The 18,991-nt window shown below is 30.4% G+C and overlaps 5 protein-coding genes across 5 annotated transcripts in view; 3 read left to right on the forward strand and 2 right to left on the reverse strand.

The window, feature by feature from the left end:
• Positions 1-526: 526 nt before the first annotated feature.
• On the reverse strand, positions 527-1,746 carry LOC119681671 (protein ALP1-like). The gene is made up of 2 exons (XM_038094933.1): positions 1,711-1,746; positions 527-1,654 (listed from the first exon to the last, which is right to left on the reverse strand). Exons 1-2 carry the CDS (start codon positions 1,744-1,746, stop codon positions 527-529), a joined length of 1,164 nt encoding a protein of 387 aa, XP_037950861.1.
• A 1,279-nt stretch (positions 1,747-3,025) lies between these two features.
• LOC119670088 (transcription initiation factor IIA subunit 1-like) lies at positions 3,026-4,310 on the forward strand. Its single transcript, XM_038080205.1, has one exon. It carries the CDS (start codon positions 3,196-3,198, stop codon positions 4,210-4,212), a length of 1,017 nt encoding a protein of 338 aa, XP_037936133.1. The 5' UTR covers positions 3,026-3,195; the 3' UTR covers positions 4,213-4,310.
• Positions 4,311-10,178: 5,868 nt separating this feature from the next.
• Positions 10,179-11,144, reverse strand: LOC119681682. The gene has a single exon (XM_038094944.1). It carries the CDS (start codon positions 11,142-11,144, stop codon positions 10,179-10,181), a length of 966 nt encoding a protein of 321 aa, XP_037950872.1.
• Positions 11,145-13,066: 1,922 nt separating this feature from the next.
• On the forward strand, positions 13,067-16,626 carry LOC119671740 (coiled-coil domain-containing protein 22 homolog). Its single transcript, XM_038082501.1, has one exon. The coding sequence runs from the start codon at positions 13,231-13,233 to the stop codon at positions 14,902-14,904; it is 1,674 nt and encodes a 557-aa protein (XP_037938429.1). The 5' UTR covers positions 13,067-13,230; the 3' UTR covers positions 14,905-16,626.
• LOC119681693 (protein trachealess-like) overlaps positions 15,802-18,991 on the forward strand; it is a 13,307-nt gene continuing 10,117 nt past the window's right edge. Inside the window, exon 1 of the mRNA XM_038094955.1 lies at positions 15,802-15,841. Coding sequence (XP_037950883.1) covers positions 15,802-15,841 — 40 coding nt within the window. The remainder of the gene's footprint in view (positions 15,842-18,991) is intronic.

Below are 18,991 nucleotides of genomic sequence, written 5' to 3' on the forward strand. Positions count from 1 at the left end.
GCCTTCGACGTCAACTTCATCAAATACCACCACAACGCAAATTCGACTAGATCGATCGAAGGGCAGAGGAAGTTACGCAAAGGCATTGTCCAGCTTTCATGAAAGTTGGTCTCGCGAATGCAAAATTATGATTAGCCGCCAAGAAAAATTCTTTAGCGAGGAAGCGGAAAAACAGCGTGAATGGGAAACGAAAATGCTGGAAGAGCAGCGTAAGCACAATGAAAATTTGGTGCGTAGTAGCAATGAGACAATTGAAAGTGCTATCAGAGGTCTAATTGCATCGCAGAATTTAAATTAATTAAAATTATTTATTTTTTATTCTATATTTGAAAATCTTTTTATTTTTTATTCTCTAAAAATTGAAAAAATATTTCAATTTAATATTAAATTTATTATTTTCAATTATTTAAATTTATTATTAAACATAAATTGTTATAAATATATTATATTATATATATTATATTGTTAGTTATAAATAAACGTATAAATTAATTAATTAAAAATTGGTTTTTTCTACATTATTTTTTTAATTGCTTCTATGTAGAAGTGGATATTTTCTCGCCAAGTACGCGCATATATGATCTCGCATAAGATGTCCGGACGACGAATTTTGTCGATTGTACATCTGTTCAGGTTGGGGATATTCACTTTCACCGTGGATTCTTTCTACATCCCATGAGGAATTATAACGTTGTTTAGATATCTCCACAAAATTGTGAAGAATTCCGCACGCTATTATCACATGCGGCATATTGTAAACATCTAGGTCGCTCTTCTTATAAAGTATTCTCCATCTTCCTTTCAAGCGACCAAATGCTTGCTCCACAACAATTCGTGCTTGATTCAAATATAAGTTGAAGGATGTCTCTTCAACAGTTAACTCGTCCCTATAATTTTTCATAATCCAGTTACAAAGCGGATAAGCTGCATCACCAATAATATAATAAGGAAGTTTAAAAAGCATAGCTTCATTTGAGGCGTTGTAAATTCCGTCGATTTCACTATGGCTTTCAGGAATTAATGTATTATGGTTTTTGTATAGAGAACTGCCCCTAAGCACTGATGCATCGTGTGCACAGCCAGGATTTTGTGCTGTGATATTTTTAAATAAATATTGATCATCCACAATAGCTTGCACTGCAATGGAACTATAACCCTTTCTGTTACGAAAGTCTGCAGCACCGTCTTGTGGGGGTTTAATTGGCACATGAGTGCCGTCTATAACACCAATAATATTTGGCAGTTTAAATTTTTGTTCAAATCTCGAGGCTATGCGTTCACATTCTAATGCATTTGGCCAGGATAATATTTTGCCGACTTGATTTTCAATTAAAACTTTACAGAAACTGTGAACACATAAGCAAACAGTACTTTTTGATACTCCAAATCCCTTTGCAATTACACGGTATTCAGCACAAGAGGCAAGTTTGTAAACTGCAATAGCTATTTTCTTTTCAACAGACAACCCTTCAACGAAAGTATTTTCTGCTGGTGCCATTTTATCCTTAAGCAAATCTACAAGCCTGAAAAATATTTGTCGATTCATTCGAAAATCAGCAATCCATTGTTCATCGTCATAGAACTGCAGAACTTCAACATCCCACCATTCCGAACTTCTCTTCCTTTTGCTAAAAGTTCTTATTCGTGGTGGAAGCTAAAAACAAAAATGCATTCTAAATATTTTATGAAAAACTTTATAAAAACATTTACATTCATTAAAGCCTCATTAGCAGAACGTATTGCCATTTTATTAAAGAGCTGCAATCGCATTTCTCGTAATTTTGTAAATTTTTTACGGAATGATTTTAAAATCAGCATTGTTGCTTTATTATTATTTTCTACAATTTTGGTTATAATATCTTTTTTTTGCAATAAAAGTAAAACAATTTGTAGTTTTACCATATTCATTTTTAAAATGTTTAAAATCAACATTTATGTTTGCTGTTAAACAGCTGATTGATTGACAGTTACCTTAAAAGTGCTTTTAATTCTTGTGCGTAAACGCTCTAAGAACAAATTTTAAAATCAGTTTTAAAAGTGATTTTAAGACTCGCGTAAACGTAGTGATTGATGTTTTTTCTCTCAGTCAAAATCCGGCGTTCTGAAATTATTTGTCTAGATTTACTGATCATGCACTCGAACTTGACTGAAGTAGTGGGTACACAGAAATATTTGATCATTACTATTTAAAAGTAATGTAATGTGGAAATGTTTATCCCCTTGATGATTTTAGAATTAGAATTTAAAATTTAGTTTAAGTCGTGGCAAACTACAAATGCCAAAAGTGCGCTTTTTTTGTGAAGCATTGCTATGACAAACTATTGTAGACTATCGATAGTCTAGCATTTTCAAGGATGTTACTCGCTGCGTGTTGGGGAAACAGTTAATAATTCCTATTATTATGTTTTCCTCTTTAGTTTACTCTAAATTAAATCAAAGTCTCTTGCTAAGTTAAGAAGCTACAACTGTTGAATGAAATGGTTTTAATTAAGATCGGTTTTATAAAAACCGTAGCATTGTTGAAAAATAAATACAAATGTAAATAAATATCTATATAAATAAAAAAAAAAAATATATATATATATAGTATTATAGTATTTTTAAAAATATTACAGTTTTTATAAAATCGACCTTAGTTAAAACTATTTTATTCAGCAGTTTTAAACAACATTTCACAGGAAATAATTTTAAACATATGTTCATTATATAGTTAAATGAAATGTATGTTAATGTATTTTCACTATTGCTATTAATTATTAAGTGTAAAATACATGTGGATAATTTTTGTAAATGATCTATGTAGTTCTAGATGTCTATACTACGTACCTATTTATTTGTTAAGCACAGTTATTTTGCATTTAATTTATCTTATCAGCATTGAAAATAGAAATATAATATTTAATAAATTGGTTTTAAAAAGAATCGTTAACACGATGTTTTAAAGCTAAAAATCTGAACTTATTTTTTAAGACATTTTAATGACAACACCATAGAAAAATAAAAAACTGCAACTATTCTTTAAAAATAAAGGGATAAAATTTTTGTGCTTTGGAAACATAGTGTTATTGTTTTTGCAGGCGTCGTGAACGTGTTCGGCTTTTATTCTTTGTGGTGGTTTTTTACTTATTGTAGTGTGTTGACTGCTACTTTAAGTGCAGCATAACGGCCTTTAAACTGGCGAAAAAGAAGGCGCAAATGGCTTTATGCCAAAATTCGGTTTTAAAAATATACGATAGCGTAATAGAAGATGTTATATCGAATGTGCGAGAGGCATTTCTCGATGATGGCGTAGATGAAAAAGTGCTACAAGAAACGAAACAGATATGGCGTAGCAAATTAATGTCGAGTAAAGCTCTTGATATAAATCCTGAAAAATCAGAATCACAACCTCTACAAAGTATAGGCAACAACCAAAAGCCCACAAAGGCCTCTGCGGCTAAAGCTAAGAGACAAGCACGTATAGCTATAGCTGCGCAACATAACAGTTCTTCAGCAATAGCAACCTCAAATTTGGATATAAATCAAGGTATTGCCGGCAATGCTGGATCAACAGGAGGCGCAACAGTCGGATTGACTAATTCACAAGAACAAACATCAACCACTGATCCCTTCCCAATTGTTACTGCACTAGATCCATCTCGAATTATGCACGTTAATATTACTTTACCTGCTCAACCTGGAAGCGAAAATACGGAACCACGCGTACTTACTGTACAAGTGCCAGCTTCAGCCTTGCAGGAAAATCAACTTCAACAAATTTTAACATCACAGCTAATATCATCTATTATATGTTTGCCAACAAGATTGGCTCATTATGCGCTACAACAACACATAACAGCGGCACTACAAAAAAAAGGTATACAGAAGTTCAATCCATCAAAACAACTTGATGGTAAACTGGTGGATACTACAGATGAAGAGGAAAGCGATGTTAGTGAAGATTTAATTGATGAAGACGATGAGGATATTGATGAAGATGAAAATGAAGATATAGAAAATAGTGATGGAACTGAAGAAGAACCACTTGACAGTAGAGATGATATAAGTGATGACGAGTCTACTGATCTTGATACTGAGAATGTCATTGTTTGTCAATATGATAAAATAACACATTTGCGTAATAAATGGAAATTCTACCTTAGATCTGGTATTATGAATATAGCTGGGAAAGACTATGTTTTTCAAAAATCAAATGGTAGTGCCATATGGTAACGTTTGTAATCGCAAAAATCTACTTTTATATGTTATTTTAATTTTTATAAGCATTTTCCTTATTCTTATTACTAAGTTTGTTTATATCAAAGTTTTACTACGTATTCTTATAACTTAATTTTTGTAATTACGTTAATTTTTGTACTTAGATTGGAAAAAATTTTGGGTTCATTTTGTGACGTAGACAAATTCCCCAATTTCTAAATATTCAAGAATAGATTAATATTTATTTCGCGTTATTGACATTAAAAATATGGATATTATAAGATAAACTTATATATATAGAACTACAATAATAAAATGTAAATATTAAAAAATATATTTAAAAATAAAAAATAATTTAGTTAAAAAAAATAAATAAAAAATATGCTGTTTAGTAAACATATCCCACTGCATTCAATTGGATGTGATTTAAAGGAATTTAATTTCCGCGGCTAGTTATAAAGCTAAATCAACCTTCTTTAAACCTTTGTGGTCAATAAAAAAAATATCTCTGGAATAATATTAAATCCCTGGGAATTATAAAAAGCTCCACTGCTGTGTCTTTCGTAGATCCCAATAATTTAAATGATTATTTTGTTTTGTCTGTTGGTAATAGTTTAAACATCAATCCTGTGTTTCCTTTTCATGATTGCGTCGACTCTGAGGGTTTATTTAGCTTCGAGTGTGTTAGTCAAGAAGTGGTTTTCAATAATGTGACAATTCAATCAATTATTTCTTCTCTGACACATATAATTAATCGCTGTTTTAGTACTTCAATAATTTCTATTGCATGGAAACATGCAAAAATTATTCCAATTGAAAAAAAATTCGAATGCGTCCCCTTCTGACTATCGCCCAATTAGCAGTCCTTCCTCGCTCTCGAAGTTGTGTAAGAGTATTATTGTTTTTTTTTAACGAGGTGTAAAGCATCGAAAGCCCAGTCAGTGTGAAACTTTGGCACTCCGATGTCCGACGGTTAGGTCTCAAGAGACCATCCATAGCGCGAAGCTTAAACGCTTGTCGTCATTGCATTACAGTTTTCATACTGTATGTATGCATTCATTATCGTTGCAGGTGTATCACTGCAGCTGTTCTTCTTTCCTCTTCGTAAGTCGTAGACGCCGCATAATTTGAGTTGCGAACGTTTTTACTGCATTCCATTTAAAGCTACTTGAGCACATTTAATGTACAACCCTGCTAGGAAATGGTAGATATTCTAGGACCTCCACAAGCATTTTCCGTTCTTTATTAAATCGGTCACAGCGAAAAGCTACACGCTCTGCTTTTTCTACGACATTGTGGCAGATTGGGCAGTATAGACTATCTGACAGTTGAAATCTGTAAAGATATACTAAAAAGTCCACTCATAGGTCCACGTCCCTTAGAGGACTGCTCCCATCTTTGCTGTCACTCTCTACGCATTCAGCAGATAGAGTAACAGAGCAGTATCGTAGTGTACTGCTCATGTCCAAAACACATCAAAAAAATTTTTGAAGTTTGTGTCCGCAACACAAACTGTTTATTTTTAGAATTTGTGTTGTTTTCCCGAAGGTAGTGCTCTTTTTAATGATCATTTCTCGAAGGTAGTGCTCTGTTTAACGATCTTTTCACGAAGATAGTGCTCTTTTTAGTGATATTTCCCCGAATGTAGTGGTCTTTTTAGTGCTCCTTTTCCTAAGGTACTGGTTTTTTTTAGCGTACGTCGAACAAAACGATTAGGAAACATTTTTACTTCGCATTGTTGTTGTTTCGTTTGCATAAGAAGAAGAAAATTATATAAAAATTATTTATATAATGCAGTAAAAAATTTTAAAAAAAAATTTTAAGAATAATATTTAAATTATTGCGTAGGAATATATAGATTATATTATTTGCTCTTCTTCGTTCAGAAGTTATTCAGTACATAATTTTCCACGAGGAAGAGAAACGACATCAAAAGGGTTTTAAACAAAAATCAAAAAGTAAACCAGAATACTAAAATTTATAAAAGTATTGTATATGTCCCAAAACTCTCTAATCGATTTGCAACATCCACAATATATGACAAATAAAAATATTAAATTACATATAAGACGCAAAACACGATGAAGACGCGGTTCTCTAATACCAAATCAAAAATAATTACTTTGGATAAACACAATGTGGTTTATGAAATTAAATGTAAAGGTGACGAATCCAACATATTCAACCAAGTATATGTTGGAACAACAAAAAACAAGGTAAAGACGCGTATAGCCAGACATAAACACAGTATAAAGTATAAAAATAATATTGAGTCAAAAACGACACTGGCATCACCACACTGTATTACATCAAACCATGAGCCGGACCTCAATAATGTATAGGTGTTACACCAAGAAAATAATCAACAAAAACGCTTTTTCTTGGAAATATTATACATCCTCCAAACTCCTAGGGACACCAGACTCAATTTTAAAACTGACACACAACACTGTACTCTAGTGTATAAAAACTAAAGGTGTTTTTATACACCTGAGAATTCGGAAGAGGATAACTATATCTTTCCTATATATGTTATTTTTATATCTATTGTCATGGTATTGTGTATCTATATACATTTATATAATTCATGTTTCGATGTTAATGTATTTTATAATTATTTCCAAAGTATTATAATTATTATTTGTGATATGTACTAAAATATTGTTACATTGTATTTAAATTTTATAGTACCCTGATGATATCTATAGATTACAGTCGAAATATCGGTAAAAATAAAATCTTTTAAAAACAAATAAATATTTTTAAAAAGTTTATTATTTAACTATTGACCAATTAGCCAGTAAAAAAACAAAATTATTTTCAAAAAATTGTTTGATCATTAAAATAATAAATAATTAATTTTATATAATTTAAATTTTTTCAATTAAGCATTTTTATCATTTTAAAACCTATTCACATTGTGGAAAGTATCTTAATTTTGTTGTTGATTTCGCTTATTCAACTCACACCCCAAATTACTTATTCACACAGTTAACTTAATTTCAATCGTAGTTTTCATCGCCTGATTACGATTCTAACTTATATGTTTTGTAAAAAAAACTCCCGCAGAAATGACGTTGGAATATTCCCCATTTCGACAGACATGCCTGTTTGTAGTATATGAAATATATATAATAAAAACTAAATATTTGATTAAAAATTAAACATATTTATAAATACAATATATATAAACATTAACCCACTTACATATATTAAGGAATATTTTCCCCTCTAAATAGTACCACGTGTTACAAATTTCAATTTCATTACAGCATATCTACATCAAGTGTCAGAGGTCAATGTTATTATAAAACTATTTCAATGAACTTAAATATATATTTTTACATATCTTGAGACAATAACTTATTGACATATGTATATATGTACTCATTCTTATATGATTTTCCTCAAATGTCCATTTTTTTGTGTATAGACGAAATAGTCAATTGAATGCCTTTTAGTTGAAATCCTCAAGCCTCAACCACAAATGATGATTATTACACACAAAAACATCAAGTGACATTCGGTGAGTTCCCATTTCCATAAAATTCACATAAAAATCCCATTTGCCACATTTGTTGCGGTCAATCCAAAGTCATTTTTTACATCGAATAATCTTCAAAATGTCCAAAAGGAATGTACGTTGAAATGCCTTCTACATTGCGTGGATGGAAATGTATCTCTTATGTGACATTTTTATGTCAGTTTTAAAAAAAAATATTCTTAGGTAAAATACATTTAATCCACTTGAATTTATATATTGTTGTTGTAACACATATTTAAAATAAAATATTACTCATATTATACATAATTAATTATCTTAAGTTCTAAAAATAATATCTTAAAATGTTTACAATTTATAAATATATATATAAATATATAAATTTTAAAATATATCATTTTTAAAAATAATAAAAAATAAATCTGAATTATTTATTTTATAATATAAAAAGGCCAATTTTAATATATATAAAATATTAATATTATTTTCAGAAGTTTAAACAATAATTATTAATAGTTGCTTATACTTTTCCGCGCACAAATAAGTCGTAAACTCTGCCTTTCATTTTAAAACTCAAAGATAATTTTTATTCTTGACTTAAAAACAAAACTCAAAAATAACTATTATTTTATGCAAACAAAAATAATACTAATTGTGTGGAGCTTCTTTTTCAAAATCAAAAACGAATTGCTTTTTTTTATTATAATATAAATTTATTATTACTATTATTATTATTAATATTATAACTTTTTATTATAATATATGAATAAATATATTAAAAAATACAAGATAGGATTTGTAATTAAAATACTTATTAAATTAAAATAAAATAAACATATTATCTGCTCCAACCATTTCATAAATTTTGTCTGTTTTATATCTTATATTGAGATTTTTCCGAGTTAGTACAACTGGGCACTTTTACTCTTTCTTAACCAATGTACTGATCTAAGATCTGCGTACCGCCCCGTATGGTTAGTGATTGCTCTGAGATTATATAGTGCTATGTAGTGCAGCCTGTCAATTTTCGCCAATAGCTTCAAGGCTCTATCCCTTATGTATAGTTTGATGAGCTTACTTAAATCAATATATTATTTATATATTATATATTATATGCGAATAAGCCTGACGCGTACGTCTAAAATAGATCTTAAAAAATTATATATGTCGACCGAGGTTGATTCTAAAATTTCGATTATCATACCTGGTGGGAAGTAATAAAATATTGCATACCCGCTGAGAATACTCAGTTACCACTAAAGTTATTAAACATCCCAAGAATCGAGATTAATTTGATCTTAGACGAATGAAATGGATTAAAAAATATCAAAAATTGGCAGTACGCAATATTTGAACGCTCCCTTACTTAACACCGCAATACAAAAATAAATGAAATTTTGGTTCTCTGTTTTGATTTCTGACTATATATAAATAAGCTAAACATCCTAGCAGCTAACTTCCTAAATAACTAACTTCCAATAGGAAGTTAGTCTGATTAATCCAAAATCTTTGGAATTTATCGGCAATTCAAATGGTGACTTATACGACAATCAGTAACCATCTTAAGTTAGGTTAAATCCTAACAATATATTAAGTCACCTCAATTAAGATATAGAAAAAGAGTGGTTAACAGTTTTTTTTTATATAGCTGTAACATATTTGAGCACCCTTCATATATAGGGCAATTCTGGCAAGATCGTTAAAAGTCTTGCGCTTTCAGTCTTGCAAAAGACCGCTGCCAGAATACGAAAGAACTTTCAAATAATCTTTCGTAAGATGTTTGAGTGCGGTAAGCTGAAAGATCACTCCCAAAATTGCCGTTAATGTCCGAAACCAAGAAGGACATATGTTATTTCATAATAAAAAGCAGCCCATAGAAGATCTGCTATATATTTACAATTAATATAAAGTCTAAACTCTAGGAAACTCACTTATTGAACACTGGAATAAAGCTCAAAAAAAATAAAATATCAAATAAATTTTATATGAAACAATTAAGCATTTTATTTTAGCTAGAAAAAATTATTAAAAATTAAACAAATTATTTGAATAATTGAATACAACACATTTTCGTTTTAATAATAATTAATAATGTAAATACTCGTATCACAAGAAAATATATAATGCTAGCTCTACTTTTACAGCAATAAGATATTGCTTTAAAATATTGCTAAAAAATCTTTAAAATATGTCCCTTGGCATAAAAATAAACCGCAACTGTTGCACCAGAATAACTGTCAGATGTAAGTCAAGAACTGCCAAGGAAGCAAGTCTGCCACGCGATAACGGAATGTATGGTATGTATGGTATTCCGACATCTGAAGATAATTCACAAAACGTTAGGCTGTAAAGAAAGTTTCCACATGCGATACATATGAGCCAGTATTAATTGAAATATTCATATTGTAAACGTGATTTTTTTAGTTAGTTTCATTCGAAAACTTCGTCCTATACTTCGTCGGCAACAAGAGTTTCAGTTTCATTGTTGACTTTCAGCAAAATTGCACGGCTGAATACAATTATTAGCGAGTGCGCCAAATTTGAGATGGTAGTAGCAAAAATTCTGAATGACAGGCTGGCTTACAACCTGTTCTTTACTGGAACTGCGTTGCCTCTTTCGCTGACGTGAGCTTGATCTATTATAGATCTCGATATTCAATCCAGTTAATCTAGTTTCTACTTGCTGTAATGATTCCTCCAATGCTGTCATACGTGCATCCAGCCCTGATTCCTCCAAAGCTGTAATACGTGCATCCAGCCCTGATTCCTCCAATGCTGTAATACGTGCATTCAGCCCCGATTCCACGGAACTGTCGTCTTGTGTATTTGTAGTTTTAGAGTCAACATTCTGCAATTTGGGTATATTGTCTATTATACTATCTGCCAGTTTGGCTAATTTATTTACGTCATCCATATTGCATGTTTTTAGAATACGCTGAATATTTTTAGGTAATTTTCGAAGCCAATAATATTGTAATTCGAAGTCAAGCATGTGAGATGCTGTAAGAACTTTCATCATCTGAAGCAATTCCGAAGGACGTTTGTTGGATCCGTCCATACCAATTAAAAGTAAAATTAGTTGATGTCGTTTTAAGCTGTGTAATTGTTGTATTATTTCCCTTTTTAGTGTCTCGTACTTGTCGTCCTCTGGTGGTTTTTTTACTAAATCCGATACTCTACGAAGAGTTTCGACATCTAATGAAGTAGTTACAGTAAAAAATCTAGACAAATCGGACGTAACGCCGTTGATATGAAAATAGCCTTCAATTTGTGCAAACCACAATTCAGGATCTTCATTCAGAAATGGTGGTATATTGACTAACTTTACTCCGTTATCACCTGTTACTTCATGCTGATTTTGCTCCTTCATGTCGACCATACTTGAATTCATAGTTGTCGGTTCAAGCTGAATATCGTTTGATTCATTCGATTGGTTGTCCTCCATCATTTGTAAAAATTTAATTACAACTTTCAATGTCAATTTCGAATTTATTTGCTAGTCTTTTTTTGTTCTTTCAAAATGTTAGTTTACTAGTATGATATGGCGGTGCACAGTTTCTCTCACACACACACACAACTGCTAGCGCTCCGCACGCCAAAAAAGGTATTCCTATTAAAAATTGGCGTTGCAATTCGATGTTTACAATTTTGTCATTAAACAAAAATTTGCAAAGTGTATGTAGTTAAATAATATATATGCAACCTTCAGCGCTTTATATTTGCAAACAAAATTTAATAACAGAACTGGCGCCAATATCATCTGACTGACAGGAATCTTTTTAAAATTGCCGCAATTTCAAGCGTTGGCTGAGTTGTATGATCTGACAGCGCGCTGAAATTTTTTTCAACAAAGATGGCGCTTTGTAGATAGTAAGTCATACATATAGTTTGCAAATATAAAGTCTGTTTCCGTTCATACTTGTAGTAAAAAAATTAAATAACTTTAAATTAAAAGTTATAATAGAGGTATTCATAAAAAATGTTTTTATATTTAGGTTTTTATTTTGTTACCAATTACTATATTACCACTATATCAATAACGTTTACAGGCTTGCTTAAATGCCATCAGCTCCGAAACTGTTTAAACTTAAACTTCATATATAAACTGCCGTTTATAAATTATGTAAATATATAATGTAACGTAATATTTAAATTGCTGTAATGCGTGATTTTGCAGTTTTTCTATTTTTGTTAATAATATGCCAAAAAAGAACAATAAAAGTAAATAATTTGATTATTTTATTATTATTTAAATTTATTCAGTTACTTTAGTAAATACTTTAAATATTTGTCTATGTACTTTCGACATTAATCTTTTTTGTATGAAAACGACAACGGCGTTCATACGACAACTGATTTAAACAAATAAAAATTAAACAAGTTACACATACAATTTCTTATTGAAATTTGTTTAAATTTAAGAAATTTCATAAGTATCCTTAATATATGAAAATAATATATCATTGTAATTGAAAATAATAATGTAATTAAAAATAATATATTATCTAATATCATTGTAATGCATTTGTTATGATTCAGGAGCAGCAAAATAAATTTTCAATGATTGGTTTTGTTTTTTGTGCAATAAGTTTGAGTATTTTTCACACAAAATATATTATAATTTAAAATGTATTCCATTTCCTTAAATGTATAATATCCTATTGTTTATTCTTCACTTTACAATATAATGCGTTATTTCATTTTTAGTTTGTTTTTATTACCAATTGCATACATGGTCGTCACATTTAAAAGAACAAAATTAGCAATTTCAATGAGAAGTAACATTATTTGCTATAGTGTAATAATATACTGCTATATATATACGTCTTATTGGTTCAGTTAGCACAATTTTAATTATATTGTATATAATTATAAGATTTTTTATTTGTATTCCCTAAAAGAACTTATTAATGATTTTAATTCAACAAGCTAAACTCGAGCTAAATTAACAAACTGTGAAAGTGTTGAATTGCTAAAAAGGAAAATACATGCATATATTATGTGCAAGTTATAGACTATAGATATAGAGTTCGATAATATAACACAAATATTTTTTTTTTGTTTGTGGTATTCTATTTGCACATTTCAAAAATTCTCAATGAATTTCTTGTGTGAATCCACTAAAACACAACTGCAAAAATGTTCGATGGGAATCCAGTGTAAATTTAAATTGTATCCAGATTTACGAATCGTAGACGACATAAGTTAAACACATTTAAAATTTTTTTTTTTTTGCTAAGTGACAACATCAAATTGCCCAACACTGAATCCTTCAACATTAAACTAAACGAACATTATTACTAATGAGGTGTGCGAAGAATTATGTGTGGAATTGAAATTGTGACAAGCTGTTATCAAACTTTATTTACGTACAGATTAAATAAAGAAAATAATAAAACATTTTTTGTTTTCTTTTTGATAATTTGTTCGTTATTCTTTGTTTAGTTATTTCGATGTGTCAAAAAAATTCTTGAATTGTGTGATAGCTCCGTGCCAGATTTTGGTAACTAAAATAAAATTTTGAGTGCAAAATGGATGAAGTAGACAAAATTATTATTTACTCATTAAGACAAATTGGTTGTGATATCGAGGGGGATGCATTTAATTTAACAAACTTTACGCCAGAACTTTTGGTTAAGGCTGTATCAACTTGTCTGCAAGAAATAAAGCCAACACCAGTACCACGTACTTTGCCACCAAATATGGCGCAGAGATTTGCTGTGGCGACTGCACTTGCAGAAGCATGTGCCAGTTATGGCTATCGTGGCGATATTGGTTATCAAACTTTTTTGTATCCGAATGCAATTGAAGTGCGACGCCTATTAATGTTTTTAATAGAACAACTACCTAAAGATAATCAAACATCAACAGATGCACTAAATCAGGGTCCAATTGGGGAATATGAAATACTGCGCCGAGAAATAAAAGAAAAAATACTCAATCAACTTAAACGTGCTTGGATACCGCAATATTCAAGGGCGGTAAAGCAAAATGGCTGTAGTAGCTTTAACATTAAATTCGTACCACAACCAAACCTGAACATACTGGGTACCGGTACTATCGCAAAAGAGGTGCAAAACTATCTGCAACAACAAGCGCCAAATATTTTTCAACAAACTGCAATGGAAGAATATGACTTAATAAGTTCTGTGATACATAAGAATTCTATAGATCTGCATAGCAAAGATGAGGAAGAGCCCGTAAAATTCACCTTTGGAGCTGATAATGCAGAAACTACAAAAATACCAGAAAAGGTTGTTAATGAAGACGCTAGCACAAAAGACGTAACTACTAAAAATAAAGTATTATCTCCAGTGGAAAAACTAACTGAAGAAATAAACCTATTAAAATCACAATACGAAGCTTTACTTGCCGAACGTAAGGGAAGCAGCATGAAAATAGTCAGTTTAAGAAGTCAACAAACAGCGGTACAGAATGAAATCGAAAGCTTGCAGCAAGAAGCAAAAATGCATGAACGCACATGTGTCGTTCTTGAAAACCCAAAAGAAAATATAGCCAAACTTGAAAACCTTATAGCCACAACAAAGGAACGACGCAAAACAAGGGAACAGCAATGGCAGAGCTATCGCAAGCCAATGGAAGAGACACTTAAAGTGTTGCAAACTGCAAAACAAGCAAAAAACGTACAAAACGTACTGGAACTACGAGAAACAATCACACAACTGGAACAAACACTACATGAGAAAAATACTCAACATGCACAACTAAGTGAAGAACTCAAAAATAATCCAAATGCAGCAGCTTTACGCAAGGAATATACACGTAGGATACTAGAATTCATAGGAAATATACGGAAGCAACGGAATGATATCTTTAAGGTATTGGATGATACGCGTGACTTACAAAAACAATTGAATGCTGTCTCAGCACAACTGCAACGTCAATTTAACTATACTGACGACTTACTATTCCAGAGTGCCAAGCACGATTTACATGCCAAGAAAGCCTATAAACTGTTGGCCACACTGCATGAAACCTGCAGTCATCTTGTTGAATTGGTTTCACAAACAGGTAATGTCACAAAGGAAATACGAGATCTTGAAGTACAAATTGATCGTGAAAAAATGAAAAATATTGCTCTGAGTCTTGAACAGATATCGGCAGATATACGTAATTTTGAAATCGTTATCAAAAATATACAAACTGAAATACATAAGGTCGAAAATAAAATAACTGCAGGCTAAATTATTCCCTTTAAAAAATATTTAATTCCAATTAGAACTCAAAGTTCAATATATATTAAAGTAATGCCAATCTAAGCAAGGAATTGACACTTCTTCCCACTTAAATCATTTCCAAATTGCAAATAAAAATATAATTATAGAATGTTATGTAAAATAGACAACAAAATAGAAATTGTAAAATTATTTTTTTGAAATTTTAATTAAAATTTTGTACTCAATTTTGTTAGATTAAAGATACGCACGCACAGATGTGGTACGGTGCAATCCCACATGGGTTCTGGAATAAGCTAGGTAATACAAACAGAACCGGTACATTAAAACCTTTTTAAGCTTCTATTTACGCTTTTGCGCTGATCTATTGGACTTAGTAATAATTTCATAATATTAATATTTCTTTCTTTGCGGTCTTACGCTCATTCTTAGGAGTTGACGGAATATATATAATTTATATAAGGTTTCTTTCGTATATACTCACTCAATTTGCCACTATAAGTTCTTTTTAACTAAAATGCCTGCTTTAAACCGGGTAGTCAATTATTTTTGATTCGTATTTAAAAACGTGACGTTTTTTTTCCGTTGCTTGAAAGCGTCGAAAGTCAACGTGTAAAATTTGTACCTACTAAAACCACCTCTTGGGAATGTTTTGTGGATAGAGTTACAGCACTCAGGCCGTAAATATGCATTGTACTGTAAAACTCATTCCAATAATTACATCAATTTTTGACTTTTAAAGAAACGAATAGTATTTGAAAGAGGTAAGGAGCTGTTATTCGAGCTACTTAGATAGGTAGATTGAAGTGACGGCCTTTTATTCAAAAAGCCCAATTGAACTCAAATATTGGCCTATTGTAGTACCACGGGATTAGCACTAGTACGTACATAGACTGAAAGATCAGTATGCGACCAACACCGAAAAAGGTAACGACTCCCCCAATAGGTAAAAGAAAACCAACCTAACAGTTCTGTGAATTGGGCTAAGTCCATAATATTAGTTCTGTGAATTGGGCTAAGCCCATAATATTAGTTCTGTGAATTGGGGTAAGTCCATAATATTACACGATGACAGCTCGGTCAAGTCGGTAAGAAAAGGAACCTTTAAAAAGGCACTGGCGCATGAGATGAACCACGGTCTCCTCATCGCCATAACAACAACAAAAGTTATTATAGGATAGAACGAGTCTCATAGCATGCCTTTCTATTTCGCAATGGCTCGTCAGCACAGATACCTTGTCGCTGAGTAGGTTTCGGTCTTAGTTAAAATAGTTGACTTGTGCTTTTTTTGTTCAATGTTCAGGTGTTTTTGTTTAATTAAAGCTACATACGACGTCGTACTTTACTATTTTAAGTATGAATCTTGAGAATGCAGTACAGAAACATAATACTGACATTCTCTCTATTGTGTTTTCGTCATCCAAATAAAGTGGAGATTCGCTGTTGTCAGTAAAATATTTGGCGTATGTGGTGTTAGTGATCCCACCAATTAGTAGTTCACAGTCCACTTGCAATATATATCACAAAAAAACCCGTTCTTGCAATATAATTCACATGAAAACCGGTCCTTGCGACGTAAATCATAAGAAAACTCGTCCTTGCCACATAAGTCATAAGAAAACCTGTAGCCGTTTCCCTAATTTTAATGCTACCTGATTTAATAATTTGAGCTATCCCAGTATCTTAGGGCATCTATATCTAACCACATTCCATACCGTAAAACAAATTCTTTCCGAAAATTGTTAAATATTAATACTAAAATTTTAAGTAAGGCGAAGCGTATAATTATTGGAACAATTATTAAATATTATATATGCATAATATATGATATAATATCACATCATATATAATAATAATAATATTATTATTATTAATATTAAATTAAAAATTTTATTAAATCTTAAATCAAACTACATACACACATCACTAAAGGATTGCATGCACTTGTCTAGAATTGTGTCCACATTGATGCCTTTATTTTATCATTTTTCACATCTCTTGATACAAATATATCCAATTGGATTTTTGTAAGTACTGTAAACGAGGAAGAGTTTTGGGTTCCAGCCTCCTTTTGAAGCATTTAATATTTTAAAGTTTATTTTTGTTTTTTAATATTTTTATGTTTATTTCGTACGTTGTGTGTCTTCTAATATTAGGAATTCGCCTTTGTCTTCATCAGTTAATCTACAAGTTTAGGCTAGGAGTTTGGATTCCCAGGAATTTTATAAAACTTTTGATGAAATCATTGATCAATGACTGATTTAGACATTGTAACAGCAATTAATGTAGGAGTTTAGGTACGATCCAAATTCCCGGGAATTTCACCAAACTTTTGATGAAATCATTGATCAATGCCTGATTTATACATTGGAAGAGCAGTTAATCTAAGAGTTTAGGCACGACCCGAATTCTCGGGCACTTTTATTTGGCAGTGAATTTTAGAAAACACATATTTTGAACATATTCTTCCACTATGCTATAACTCAATATAGCTTAGCTTTCCATTTATATAAATTATATAGATTTTAACTTTAAGTTACAAATTTTTTGGTTTAAAAGATCCGACATAAATTTTATTGAAAAAAAGTTTTCAACTCTGCCGAAGATGGTAATTTTATAATTTTACAACACAGTATAAGTGGTCTATGCTATATCGTAATTGTAATTGACATATTGTAATGCCAATCATCTTTTAGCAGAACAAAGTATAACTTAAAGTTAACATCAAATTTTATGAAAATCAATCAATTTCACTTTACACATTTTCCTTTCCTAACTCTAGTTTTATCCCTCATAATCGGCTATAATATCCGAACACATACACCAGTTTTACTTCGATTAGTTTAACATTCAATCTTATCGAAATAATAAGCTTCCTTCACATGGATTTAAGCTACGTTTAATTGTCACCTCACCCACATTAACATTTTTTTCCATCATTCTCCTAGTAAACTCTCGACTTGCCCTCACATTTTCCATCCCGTGTATTCTTCATGTAATCCGTTAATGGGTTACGATAATAATTTAATATTAATATATATAATAATTGTAAACTTTATAAAACAGCTTTCAAGCAACGAATATAGTTGTAATAACAATTTAGCTGCAATGTTCTATATCAGGGCTGCCCAAAGCACATCTCACGAACCAGATGCGGCCCGCATCAAGTTGCTATGTTAATCTAAAATATTGGTAAAATTACAATGTTTTATTTTTATGCTATCCCAAAAAAATGAATACAAATGAATAATTTAATAAAACTAAATTTGACATTATCACCGAACTTTTATTGTTCACAAAAAAAAAATCATAGACGTATTTATTTGTTTCTGCGGCCCCTTAATCTGTACAATGACTTGTATTGGCCCGCGATCGTATCTGATCTCGACAGCCCTGTTCTATATTATTAATATTTAAGATAAGTTATAAAACCTTTTGTCAGACTTGATTAAAAATTGTTTTTTAGTAATAATGTTACTATTATTTGTTTAAATCTATTTCGTTGTTGATTTTTATAGAAAATTTATTTTATTTTATACATTACACGCTAAGGATCTATTACTCACTATTTTCTTAAGTTAAGATAACTCTTAAAAATAATAACATTTATGTTAACATTCTTAATCCTGTTTTTGTACATTTTATGATAAATTTTTAAACTTATTTAAAGAGTTTTTACATTTACAATTTACAGAATAAAAAATGTATTTATGAGTTCTTATATTTGAAAGTGCTATAAGTTCAATGTTAACAAAAAAAATGTATCAATTGTAATTTTAATGAGATGTAGAGACACTCAACCTTTTTTAAGTTACGATTTGGTCCTTATTTATTTAGAATGAATTAATATATTAAGATATATATATATATATACATATATGTATTATATATAATTTTAAACAATTTTATCTAAAATTATTTTATTAGTTTTTATTTATATGTCCTTTATATATAGGATATATTTATTTATATATTATATATACCTTTTTTTTGTAAACTTTTTGTAACAGAATAAAGATATTGGCATAAAGAAATATATACGCATATACATATTTAAAAATATATATCACTTAATGTATAAATATCTTTATTATAT

This window comes from Teleopsis dalmanni, chromosome 1, assembly GCF_002237135.1.
Source record: "Teleopsis dalmanni isolate 2A chromosome 1, ASM223713v2, whole genome shotgun sequence".
Taxonomy (NCBI): domain Eukaryota; kingdom Metazoa; phylum Arthropoda; class Insecta; order Diptera; family Diopsidae; genus Teleopsis; species Teleopsis dalmanni.